This window comes from Odocoileus virginianus, chromosome 20 (assembly GCF_023699985.2).
Source record: "Odocoileus virginianus isolate 20LAN1187 ecotype Illinois chromosome 20, Ovbor_1.2, whole genome shotgun sequence".
Lineage (NCBI taxonomy): Eukaryota > Metazoa > Chordata > Mammalia > Artiodactyla > Cervidae > Odocoileus > Odocoileus virginianus.
Genome location: NC_069693.1, coordinates 45,455,064 through 45,467,763, shown reverse-complemented (window position 1 = coordinate 45,467,763; position 12,700 = coordinate 45,455,064). Strand labels below are relative to the sequence as shown.

Here is a 12,700-nt window from a genome sequence, read left to right as displayed (position 1 = left end):
CCCCCTAACCAATCAAGCTCAGACAGACTGTGAAGCACCGGACTGCCCCGCCCTGCCCCGGAACCGAACCATCGCATCTAACAGACTGCCCAGAGGACTTGACTGAGAGCAGGGCCTTCTGACAATGCACCAGGGGCCCCAGCAGAGTCCCTGCACAAACTCTGTCCACTGGTGGGCAAGAGCGTCTCACGGGTGCAGCCAGCTGGGCAGACTAGTTTCTGGAGCACACAGGGGCTGCCCAGAGGTAGCTTCGGGGTACACAGGAGGCTGCCCGGATGGGGTTCCAGTGAGTACAGAGGGGCACACGGACAATATCTGGAGCACACAGCGTCAGGGTGCACCATTTGGGATCTGGGGCACACATGCTATTGTGCCTCACGTTTTCAGGGGCACACAAGGCTGTGCATGGAAGTAGTTTCTGGTCCTCACACAGGGGTGCCTGGAGGCAGTTTCTGGAGCACCGATGGGTTGTTAAAGGAAGGTACTGTCTGGTTCGTACAGAATAATGCCTGGAGGTCATTTCTGGTGCACAACGGGGTACAGGAGCATAGTTTATAGTTCGCGTCGGGGTGGGGAGGCGAGCGGGGTGGTGCCCGGAAGTCCTTTCTGGTGCACACAGGAACTGCCCTGACGTAGTTTCAGGCACACCGGTTGCTGCCCGCATGTGGTTTCCATGAGTACAGAAGGGCTCAGGGGTACAAAGTTTCTGGAACTCAGAGGGCGTCTGTACACCAATCTGGTTCTGACGCACACACAGTGACATACTGTAGTGCTTCAGCGTGTCCCCTGGAGGGCACACCAACATGCTTTCTGGTACAAATCTGGGGCCCTACAGATGTAGGTCCCACGTGCACAGTGCCGTCCACAGATGTGGTTTCGGGTGTACACAGGAGTTGCCCGGAAGTAGTTTCTGATATACACATGAAGTGCCCGGACACAGTTTCTGGAGCACACAGAGGTATCTGATTCCCGCACAGGTATAGTGGCATGCTGTCGTGTCTAACATATCCACAAGAGGACGCACCAACATGCTTTCGGTACACACGTGGGTGCCCACAGACATAGTTTGTGCGTCCACCGTGGGGGCGAACGGATGTGGTTTCTGGTGCACATAAGGGGTTGCGCAGACGTTTATGATGCACACAGGAAGTGCCCGGAAGTTATTTATGATACACAGGAAATGGCCGGACGTATACCTGAGCATAGCTTGTAGCATGCTGTCGTGCCTAGCGTGTCCACAGGAGGGCGCACTGACATGCTTTAGATGGACGTATGGGTGCCCAAAGACCGGGTTTCTGTGCCCGCAGTGGGGGCGAACTGGTGTGGTTTCTGGTGTACATGAGGGGTGCCGCACGTTGTTTCTGATGTACATAGAGCGATGCGGGATTCCAATGCCATGTTGTGCCTAAAATGTCCACAGGAGGGCGCCCACAGACCTGGTTTTTGCGTGAACACTGGGGGTGAATGAATGGGCTTTCAGATGCAGATAAAAGGGTGCCGGAAATGATACGCACAGGAAGTACCAAAATTATATGGTACACACAGGAAGTGCCCGGAGATTATTTACGATGGACACAGGAAGTGACCGGACGTTGTTTCTGGAGCACACAGGAAGTGCCTAGATGTATTTTTGTACATATATAGCTGCACTCTCCGGAGAAGGCAATGGCACCCCACTCCGGTACTCTTGCCCGGAAAAGCCCATGGACGGAGAAGCCTGGTAGGCTGCAATCCATCTGGTCGCTACGAGTCGGACAAGACTGAACGACTTCACTTTCACACATTGGAGAAGGAAATGGCAACCCACTCCAGTGTTCTTGCCTTGAGAATCCCAGGGACGGGGGAGCCTGGCGGGCTGCCGTCTATGGGGTCGCACAGGGTCGGACACGACTGAAGTGACTTAACTTAGTGGCACTCGGAGAAAGCAATGGCAACCCACTCCAGTACTTTTGCTTGGAAAATCCCATGGACAGAGGAGCCTGGTAGGCTGCAGTCCATGGGGTCGCTGAGAGTTGGACCCGACTGAGCGACTTCACTTTCACTTAACTGCTTGGAGAAGGAAATGGCAACCCACTCCAGTGTTCTTGGGTGGCTAATCCCAGGGACGGGGGAGCCTCGTGGGCTGCCGTCTATGGGGTCACACAGAATCGGACAGGACTGAAGCGACTTAGCAGCGGCACTCTGTTGTGCCTAACTTGTACACAGGGGGGCGAAGGAACACGCTTTTGACACACGCATGGGTCCCCATAGACCTGGTTTCTGTGCCCACCGTGGGGGAGAACGGATGTGGTTTCTAGTCCACATAAGGGAGTTTTCGCACGTTGCTGCTGATGAACAGAGGAAGTGCCCGGCGTTGTTTCTGATGCACCCGAAGTGAGGCAACAATCTGATTGCCGAGCATATATACATTGGAACATTGTCGTGCCTAACGTGTCCACAGGAGGGTGCACCAACATGATCTTTGTTCACAAGTGGGTGTCCACGTCTGGTTTCTGCGTCCAGAGTACGGAGTGAACGGATGTGGTTTCAGGTGAACATAACGGGGTGCCGGGACCATTATTTTTGATTCGCACAGGGAGTGCCCGGCCAGTTGTTTCTGATACACACAGGAAGTGCCCTGACTTCCTGCATTGCTGCCTGTACATATAATGGCGTGCAGTTGAGCCTAACATGTCCATTGGAGGGCGCGCTAACATGCTGTTGATGAGCACATAGGTGCCCACAGACCTGGTGTGTGTGCCTACAGTGGAGGCGAACGGATGTTTCTGGTGCACATAAGGACCGGGGTGCCCAGACGTAGATTCTGAGTCATATAGGAAATGCCCGGATGTAGTTTCTGGAGCATACAGTTCAGTTCAGGTCAGTCGCTGTCGTGTCCTACTCTTCGTGACCCCATGCACTGCAAGACTCCAGGCTTCCCTGTCCATCACCAATTCCTAGAGCCTACTCAAATTCATGTCCATTGCGTCAGTGATGCCATCTGACCATCTCATCCTGTCGTCCCCTTCTCCTCCCGTCTTCAATCTTTCCCAGCATCAAGGTCTTTTCAAATGAGTCAGTTCTTCGCATCAGGCGGCCAAAGTGTTGGAGTTTCAGCTTCAGCATGAGTCCTTCCGATGATTATTCAGGACCGATTTCCTTTGGGATTGACTGGTTGGATCTCCTTGCAGTCCAAGGGACTCTCAAGAGTCTTATCCAACGCCACAGTTCAAAGGCATCAATTCTTTGGCGCTCAGCTTTCTTTATAGGCCAACTCTCACATCCATACATGACTACTGGAAAAACCATAGCTTTGACTAGATAGACCTTTGTTGGTAATGTCTCTGCTTTTAAATATGCTCTCCTGGTTGGTCATAGCTTTTCTTCCAAGGAGCAAGCATCTTTTAATTTCATGGGTGCAGTCACCATTTGCAGTTATTTTGGAGCGCCCCCCCCCCCCCATAAAGTCTGTCACTGTTTCCATTGTTTTCCCATCTATTTGTCATGAAGTGATGGGACTGGATGCCATGATCTTACTTCTCTGAATGTTGAGTTTTAAGCCATCTTTTGCACTCTCCTCTTTCACTTTCATCAAGAGACTCTTTAGTTCTTCTTTGCTTTCTGCCATAAGGGTGATGTCATCTGCATATCTGAGGTTATTTATATTTCTCCTAGCAATCTTGATTCCAGCTTGTGCTTCATCAAGGCTGGCATTTCGCTTGATGTATTCTGCATATAAGTTAAATAAGCAGGGTGACAATATACAGCCTTTAAGTATTCCTTTCCTGATTTGGAACCAGTCTGTTGTTCCATGTCCTGTTCTAACTGTTGCTTCTTGACCTGCATACAGATTTCTCAGGAGGCAGGTCAGGTGGTCTGGTATTCTCATCTCTTTAAAAACTTCCCACAGTTCGTTGTGATCCACACAAAGGCTTTGGCACACAGAGGTATGCAACAATTTGATTCCTACGCACAAATATAGTGTCATGCTGTCGTGCCTAATCTGTCCACAGGAGGGCGCACCAACATGCTTTCAGTGCACATGTGGGTGCCCACAGACCTGGTGTCTGCGCCCACTGGGGCGGCAAACGGATTTGGTTTCAGGTGCACATAAGGGATTCCGAATGTTGTTTCTGATTCACACAGGAAATACCGGGACGTTATTTATGACACACACAGGTAGTGCCCGGACGTTTCTGATGCACACGGCAAGTGCCCAGTAGTTTCTGAAACATACACAGAGTTACAACAATCTGATCTGTGCGTGTACAGTGGCATCCTGTTGTCCCTAATGTGTGCACAGGAGGGAGCACCAACATGCTTTTGTTGCAGAGACAGGTGCCCACACACCTGGTTCCTGCGCCCACAATGGGGGCACAAGGATGCTGTTTCTGGTGCACACAAGGGGGTATCCGGATGTAGTTTCTGGTCATACAGGAACTGCCTGGAAGTAGTTTCTGCAGCTCACAGGTGGCAGCCTGGATGCGGTTTCACTGAGTACAGAGGAGCTGACGGATATAGTTTCTGGAGCATACTGAGGGTGGGGTGCACTATTCTGGTTCTTGGACATACATAGGAGCATACCGCCGTGCCTCATGTGTTCACGGGGTAGGGAGCGGCGCACCAACATGCTTTCTGGTACACACATGGGGGCCGACAAAGGTGGTCCCCACACCCGCTGTGAGGGTGCACAGATATGGTTTCTGGTGCACAGAAGAGGGCGCCAGGACACAGTTTATGGAGCACCGAGAGGTTGAGGACCGTGTTTTCTGGTTCGAACAGGGTGGTGCCCAAAGGTAGCTTCTGGTGTACACAGCGGGTACAGGAACATAGTTTCTAGTACTGTGCGGGGTGCCCGGACATAGTTTCTGTAACACACAGGAAATGCCCTGATGGATGTTTATGAATACGGAAGGGACACGAACATTGTTGCTGGAGCACGTGGGGCTGCGGCGGGGTGGACCAATATGGTTCTGGCGCACACGTAGGGGCATGCTCTGGTGCTTCACGTTGTCCATAAGGTGTACACACGGGGGCCCATAGTGGGGGTGCACACAGCAAGTGCCTGGGCGCAGTTTCCAGTGCACATAGCACGGTGCCCAGAGGTGAATCCTGTGAGCTCAAGGGTGTAAACACTGTGGCCATCCAGGTCAGAGAAACCAGAGGGCCTGTCCCACACTTGGGGTTGGAGCAGTTTTCTCAGTTGGTTCCTGGGTAATGTAGAGGCCTGAGGTGAGGAAAGCTCATACATAAAAGTATACTGATGTTGTGCAACAGGTTTGCAATTTTAGTGTTTAAAGTTATTTCAGAGTAAAATCGTAAAGAAACTGGATCCTATCGAGTTGGACTGAGCAGGGTTTGGGAATCTCACTCCTCACACTACCCACACCTGCCTGCTTCAGGAACGCAATAGCCTGTCCTTGGGGCTAGACCACACGCCAAGCACCCACCCCCATCCTCCTCCCCCTTCCCGCCAGCCACTGAAACAAAGATGGAAACGGTTTTCAGAAGTCAATCTTTTTTACTCAGAACAGCATTTCAGGACGAGGCAAGCTTCACCGGCTGCCTTTTGACAAGGAGTAGCCTCTGTCCCCACTGTGTGTCCCAGTGGGGCTCAACACCCCCTGGGGACACACTTGGGACCCTCTCGGGACCCCCAGCACATGGGAACCCCAAGGGATGACAAGAGTGTAAGGCGAGGTGGTCATCACAGAAAAAAACCAGATACTATTTACCCCCTGTCTCTCTGGTCTCACACCATTATCTTACTGTACAGAACACCTGTGGCCTCCAAGTCCTGGAGGAATGAAATGCAGGGAGCCTTGGGAAAGCTCTCCCACATTTCTGTCCAGAAGAGCCATCGCGGTGAGGACAGTTGGTCCGAGGCCTCTGGTCAGCACCGACCACCAGTGCTCTCCAGCTGACGCTTCCTGTCTACTGTTCCTTCTCTTTTGGCAAAAACAAAAACAAAAAACCCTGGGAGCCTCAGGAAAATGAAGTAAACTTTAGGAACTGAAGAAAACAGAAACGTGCAGCCTGTCTGAAGCTCCTCTCAGGCTCCCGCATGTCATTTGAACCAGTGCTGCCACAGGCCCCACTGTGTCTCTCCTATCTGTCACTCCAGCTTCAGTCAATGGCGTGGGCCTACCATGCAGCAAGAGCCAGTCAGGGGAGGCACCCTGTTACTACAATTACGGGGAAAATGTCCCCCCAGGAGGGGAAGAGCCTGAGCCCATCCAGCAGCAGGACCAGGTTCCAGCTGGAGCAGGGAGCCTGGGGGTCAGGGGAAGCTGGGAACAGGGAGCTGCCCTGACCCCGGCTGGCTGACTGCTCCCCATGAGTCTGCCATCATGGAGTCTGAAGGCCCCCATATCCACGTGGAGACCACTGGCCAGTCCCTGTGAATTTCTTAGCGGGTGGTGGATGGAGGGAGCCTGCAGACTGCCCAGCTGGTTGGCCCAGAGTCACAGAAATCACCCACAGAAGTCAGAAGTTTGTGCAAACTCACCCTGCAGGGCACAGACCCACGCCCACACTCAGACAAGAGGAAGAGTCCCAGGGCTGGCAGGTGAGAGGCTGAGAGCAGCAAGGGCCAGTGCTGCCGCAGGCTGTAGGCTCGCTTGGCAGAAAGGCCAGATCCGAGGGAGGGGGTGGAGGCGGCCTTCCCAGTCTTCCCCCAGGCCAGGAAGGGGCGCTGGGGCGGGCTCTGCTAATTCCTCAGGGCGGCCAACCTGCAAACCACAAGAGGACCCTCTGAAGCCCCGCAACAGCTCCCTCACCTCTTCCAGGCTGTCCTAGTTGCCTTCCTCCCCTCCTACGGTGAGCTGCCTGACACCCCCCACCGTCATTGCAGACACAGGGGGCCAAGTTTCTGCAACCCTCCCACTGCCCCACCCACCTCCGGGACAGCTGATCCTCCTGGCTGCGCACGGAGCTCTCGCCCACAGCAGAGGCACCCTCGGGCAGCTGGCTGAGCTGGTCCAGCACCTCCAGGCCGTTCTCCTCTGCGATCTGCAGGATGAGGCTGTCCACCTGCTCCTGTGGCGTGGTCAGCGTGGTGGCCGAGCTCATGGAGTCTTCCATCACCTGGGGGTGGAGTGCTGGGCAGTCAGGGCGCCCCGGGACCCCCTCTGTCCCTCCAGCCCCTTCTGGCGCTCTCCCCAGCGCACACTCTCCAGAGTGCTGGGCCTGGGGCACAGCTGCCCGCAGGGCACCCACCCCAGCCCCGAACCCCCTCTCCCCTGCTGGACCTCTGTGGGCTGGTCTGGACTCCACACAAGGGACACCAGGCTCCCAGGGGGTGACTGCCTCAGGCGGAGGGAGGGAGCAGACGCGGCCATCACCGGCACACCTGGGCTTACGTACCGACGTGTGTACATCCAGGTTCTGCACCTGCTGCTCGAATCTGTCCATCACCGCAGAGACTTTCTGCAGGTCCATGGTGCTGAGTGCCCGGTCCAGGGCTTTGGTCACCTGCGCCATGTTCTTGGTCACCTGGCAGAGGCAGGAATGAGGAGGTGGGCAGGGCCCTCAGGCCCCATGGGTCCCTGCGTGGCACATCCCCAGACAATGGTGTCAATGGAAGAACGGACAGGAGACCCAGGCTGTGGACACTTAAGAGCCTTCGGGGTGTATCTGGCACCTGCCTGACTCTAGAGAGGGAATCCCGGGGTGACCCCTGTCCCAGCTGCACCCTCAACTCTGCCAGCTGGAGCCAGCCATGGCTGCTGGCCAAGCACTCACCCCCTTCATGGTCACAGCTGTCTGCACCTTAGAGGCCACGGCATCCACGCGGGACGCCATGCGGAGCCAGTTCACACCTTCATTCTTTTTGCGAATGGCGTTCTCAGCATACACACGTGCACACTCTACATTCTTCTGCTGAAGGGCCTGAAATTCAGGAGGAAGATGCCAGCTGGGGTCCGGTCCTGGGGCTCTGTCTGCTGGGGGGGGGGGGTGGCCCCTTTTCAGCCTTTCCCCAGGCATTCTCCCCAGAAATGTCTTAGGAGTGAGGGTGTCTAGGACCAGGGCCCTAACTGGCCCCTAAAGAGGATCAGACAAAAAAAGCCAAGCCCAAAGACCATGGCCGCCTTTCCAGGTGTCCTCTCCACTGCCGTGCCCAGCCCCCTCAGCTCCTCCTGGGTCACACGTAGCATCTGTCCACCTGGAAGCAGAGCTGGAAAGGCCAGCGTGGCCAGTGCTGACCCTCTGGGGGACAAGGCTTCAGACCGCACAGTCGGCTGCATTCCCTTTCTTCCCCAGGGCACCAGGTCACTCAGACCGGCCAACAGCCCAGGAGCTACTGCAGCCACTCAACAGCTGTAACCAGTGGCTGCAAGCAAGTCCCCCAAGAGCAGGGGCGACCCCAGGAGCCTCCAGTCTCGCCCCACCCCACGGAGGGTCAGAGCACAGGACCAACAGGACGGCCCGGCCGCGTCAGGGCCCACACTCACCTTCTTCACCTTGGCCTGCTCTGACTTGGAGTCCTTCTCCGCCTTCTTGGCCAACTTCTCCAGCTGCTTCGCCGTGAACTGAGGTAAGAAGGCCGGGTCACCGCAGCAGCCTGCACGGCCCACTCCCCGCCCTCCTGGGCCTCAAGTCCATCCGAGGGACTGCCGTCTCTGCTGGACAATCCGCTCCCCTCCCAGCATCCTGTCCGTGAGCTGTGCCTGCAACTGCCTTCCTTCCACACGCAGGCTGGCTGCTGGGACCTGTGCCCCACCTTCCAGCCGGTTCCATAGAACAGCAGCTGGGGGCCTGCTGAGAAACTGCCCACAGGTCTCACCAGCGTAAACCCCTCCCTCTCTGACCTCCTCTTGCTGCCTGGTTATGAAGCAAACAGGTGAATGCCTTGGTGTCCGGGCCTCAGGCCGACATGTGCCCTGCTCCTGTGGTCTGGCCCATATAGGTAACCAGCTCCCTAACTGCAGGCTCATGGCCACAGGGCGCTCTCTCCAAAATCAACCCCCTTCCTGGTCATCAAACTCAATCTTGAGAGGCCTTCAAATCAACATCTGCATCGCCTGACCCTTGGACCATTCTCTCTTCCTGCACTGTCCAGTCCAGTAGGCACTAGACCCATGTGGCTATTTAAGTTTAAATTACTTAAAATTATGTACAAGTGAAAAATCAGTTCCTCGGTCCTGGGAGCCCCACTCTAGGTGCCCAGCTCGGCTGGCATCAGGTGTCGCTGTGCACAGCTAGGCGGGCCGGCGCCGCCCTTCTCCTGTCCCACCCACCAGGGCCCCTCGCGTCAGCGGCTCCGCGGCCTCCAGTCCTCTGCCTGCTGTATCCAGCCGTGCCCGGCCCCGACCCACCCCGTGCACAGCCTGAAGTACACACCGGGCCACCATCTACTGCTTCTAAACAAGGTCCATTCCTCTGGCCAGGTGCCCTGGGACCCACCAGTCAGCTCCAACATGGAGCCCCTGGCGTGGCCTCACACACCTCAGCCCTGGTCAGAGCGGCCACTAGGCCTCTGCTGACTAGAAGCTGCAGGGAGAAGGCCCAGATGAGCCAGAGGAACAAGTGGCCTCCCAGAGGCCAGCAGTGTTCTCTCAGCCAGTCACTCGGGATGTCCTGTTGTAGAGAAAAGGTTTCTGGTGTGTCTACCTCCCGCCCTCCGTTCCTCGAGGAAAAGTCCAGCTTGTCCTGACCTGGGAATCTGGTCTGGAGGCCCCAGGGCTGAGCCGGTGCAGCTGCTACAGTCGGGACTGGACAAACTCACTCCCTTGTCCTTCAGAGCCCGCGTGGGTGTTCCCTCTGAGGGACTAAGGAACTCTGACAGAGCCTGCCAACATCGCAGGCAGGAGGGACACTCACCGCCAGAAAGAATGCTGTCCCGTGTGTGACTCTGAAGGACATGAGGCCACCATTTTAAATACCACATGGAACGTCTATGGGATGTACACACAGTCACCCTCACAGACGAGGCCAAGTGACCCGCTTCCGCTCAGCCAAAGAAAAGCCAGCAAGGCGTGTCCCTGACCCCTCGGTCATCAGTCTGGTTGAGCACTGTCCCAAGTGTGACTCGCATCATCTGTCCCCACTGACAACCACCAGGATAGGGTCAGGGTGAAAGGCTGATCAGCACATACCTTCAGCTGGAACAGGGTGTCTGCAAAGAGATGATTAAAAGACGGTGAGGAATGTGACAAGCAGCACTCCTAGTCAGCTGACGGGGTCACTACCTCCCCTGAATGTGAAGAGCTGGCATAGAACTGGGGCCTGCAAGGAGGCCCACTCACACCAGCTTGGCACCTCCTTAGCCACAAAGCTCGGGCAATGAGAGAGTTACCCTGACCCCCTGACACCTCTAGGAAACACCTGGACAGCACCAGCTGACCTTAAGAGTAGGAGCGCAGCCCACAGTGAAAACTCAGTATGGTCTGTAATCAGTGCAGCTTTACAAAGGACCCTTGGGAGTTCTCCCCACTCTAGTAAGGTTTACTATTTGTTGTTCAGTTGTTAAGTCTTGTCTGACTCTCTGCAACTCCATGGACTGCAGCACGCCGGGTTTCCCTGTCTTTCACTATCTCCTGGAGTTTGCTCAACATCATGACCATTGAGTTGGCAGCGCTATTTAACCATCTCATCCTCTGCCACCCCTTCTCCTTTTGCCCTCGACCTTTCCCAGCCTCAGGATCTTTTCCAGTGAGTTAGCTCTTCACATCAGGTGGCCAGAGTATTGGAGCTTCAGCTTTAGCATCAGTCCTTCCAATGAATATTCAGGGTTGATTTCCTTTAGGATTGACTGGTTTGATCTTGCAGTCCAAGGGACCCTCAAGAGTTCTCCAGCACCACAGTTCAAAATCATCTTCAGTGCTCAGCCTTCTTTATGGTCCAACTCTCACATCTGTACATAACTACTAGAAAAACCATAGCTTTGACTAGAAGGACCTTTGTTGGCAAAGTGATGTCTCTACTTCTTAATCTGCTGTCTAGGTTTGTCATAGCTTTTCTTCCAAGGAGCAAGTGTCTTTTAATTCCGTGGCTGCAGTCACCATCTGCAGTGATTTTGGAGCCCAAGAAAACAGTACTTGACAGTCTGTTTTTCATGGATAAAAACAGTTGGGTGGAAAAAAAAAAACAGTTGGGTGATGATTCTTAAGTTGTAAAAGAGCTGGCCCACAGAGACCACGCTCCATGGGAGCTGCCATTTCTGAGCCATCAAATCTGCAATGGCCAACTGGAGACATGCATGTGCGCATGTGTTACTGGCGAAGTCCCTTGGTATCTGAATTTGCCACTCACCCAAACTCAAGAGCTAGGTAGTTTGGGGTTCATCTTAAAACTATCTCAGTGTATCCCATTCCTAAATTTGGGAAATGATTCTTGAAACTGTTTATCACACTAGCCCAGAATGAAGAAACAAAACCCTGGAACCAGAATCCAGATCCATAAAGGCGGGTGAAGGCTCCCAGCCGAGAGCTCCCCTGGGCCCTGTGCATCTGTCACCCATGAGCGCAGGCCCTGGGCAAGGCCAGGTTGTCTGTGCATCTAGAGCAGGTGGGAGGCAGTGTGCTTACTGTGGGGGAGAGCAAGGCTGTGTTGGGTGTGGCCCAGACTTGGGTGGGAGGGACAAACTCCACAGGGCAAAACCTGGCCCTGGAGGAAAGGGATATGGGAAAACAGAATTACCTGGGGAGCTTAAGCTGAGTGTGAGGGGCAAAACCCAACTGTGTGTGCGCTGGGCATTGGGGTGGGGTGCGTTCATCTTCTCTCTGAGGCAATTTGTATAGAATTTCCTTCTCCACAATGACATTCCATCTCTCTGTCACACCAACAATGAAACAATCTAGCAAATGTACCTATCTTCATTTTATCACCGATGCTTCCTGTTCCTAGGCAGAGCAGGGCAGAGAGCCCTGTGGTGGTACTGCTAGCTGTGGAAGACTAGATGGACGACCAAGCCACCTGGGGCCTGCGCCTGCACGGACTCCCTTCCAGCCTGTTTTCCCATCTGCGGAATGGGATCATACGGTTCCTACCTCAAGAACTTCTGTGCCTGTACCTAATGAGGATTTTTTACCTTAGCTCTTATTTCTCTTGGTAGTGTTCTGGGGGAACTGGTACAACGGCCTCCTTTTCGGGTGCCCCCTGACCCGGAATCCCAGGGCCCAAATCCCTGATGTCCCTCACCAGTACCGCAGCTTGGCAAGCGGGGGCGGGGGGCGGGGGCAGGAGCAGCCGGTCGCTGGGGAGAGCCGGGGAAGCGGGCGGGGATCGGAGAAGGGGCTCTGGTATCGGAGTTCTGGGTCGAGGTCCCGGGTTATGGGGTCTGGGACTGGGGTCCCGGGTTATGGGGTCGGGGACTGGGGTCCCGGGTTCAGGCCCTGGAGTCCGGGATCGGGTTTCAGGGTCTGGGATCGAGGCCAGGGGCCCCCGCCTAAGCCCCGCCCGCGGGAAAGGCGACCCCGCCCCATGCAGCCCCGGAGGGCGGCGGCCTCTCACCGTCCATGGCTGGTCCGGCAGCGGCAGGCCTGGGAAAGGCAGACCCACAGGATCTTCCAGCGGCGTCAACAGAACCAACCGGGGCTGGCGAGCCGACCGGAGGGCGGGAGGGCACTTCCGGGTCTCACCTATTTCCGGCGGCGGGGCGCTCTCGCGAGAGGACTGACTGGTCCCGCGGGCGGTGGTGTTGCCGTGGTGACCGCGCGGGCTTGGGTGGTGGCTGTCGGGCGTCTGTGAGTCAGTGGGCCGGGCGCCCACTGTGGTGCAG

The 12,700-nt window shown here is 55.5% G+C and overlaps 1 protein-coding gene across 1 annotated transcript; it reads right to left on the bottom strand.

Moving 5' to 3' along the window:
• Nucleotides 1–5,480: 5,480 nt before the first annotated feature.
• Nucleotides 5,481–12,566, bottom strand: CHMP1A (charged multivesicular body protein 1A). The gene is made up of 7 exons (XM_020885308.2): nt 12,433–12,566; nt 10,077–10,096; nt 8,433–8,510; nt 7,723–7,869; nt 7,345–7,473; nt 6,878–7,065; nt 5,481–6,710 (listed from the first exon to the last, which is right to left on the bottom strand). Exons 1-7 carry the CDS (start codon nt 12,437–12,439, stop codon nt 6,689–6,691), a joined length of 591 nt encoding a protein of 196 aa, XP_020740967.1. The 5' UTR covers nt 12,440–12,566; the 3' UTR covers nt 5,481–6,688.
• Between the last annotated feature and the right edge of the window lie 134 nt (nt 12,567–12,700).

Coding starts and splice junctions, on each gene's coding strand:
- CHMP1A (XM_020885308.2), bottom strand. Junction 8,511..10,076: donor ACACCCTGTTCCAGCTGAAG/GTATGTGCTGAT, acceptor TTCTTACCTCAG/TTCACGGCGAAGCAGCTGGA. Junction 6,711..6,877: donor GAGGATCAGCTGTCCCGGAG/GTGGGTGGGGCA, acceptor TGTGGTTTGCAG/GTTGGCCGCCCTGAGGAATT.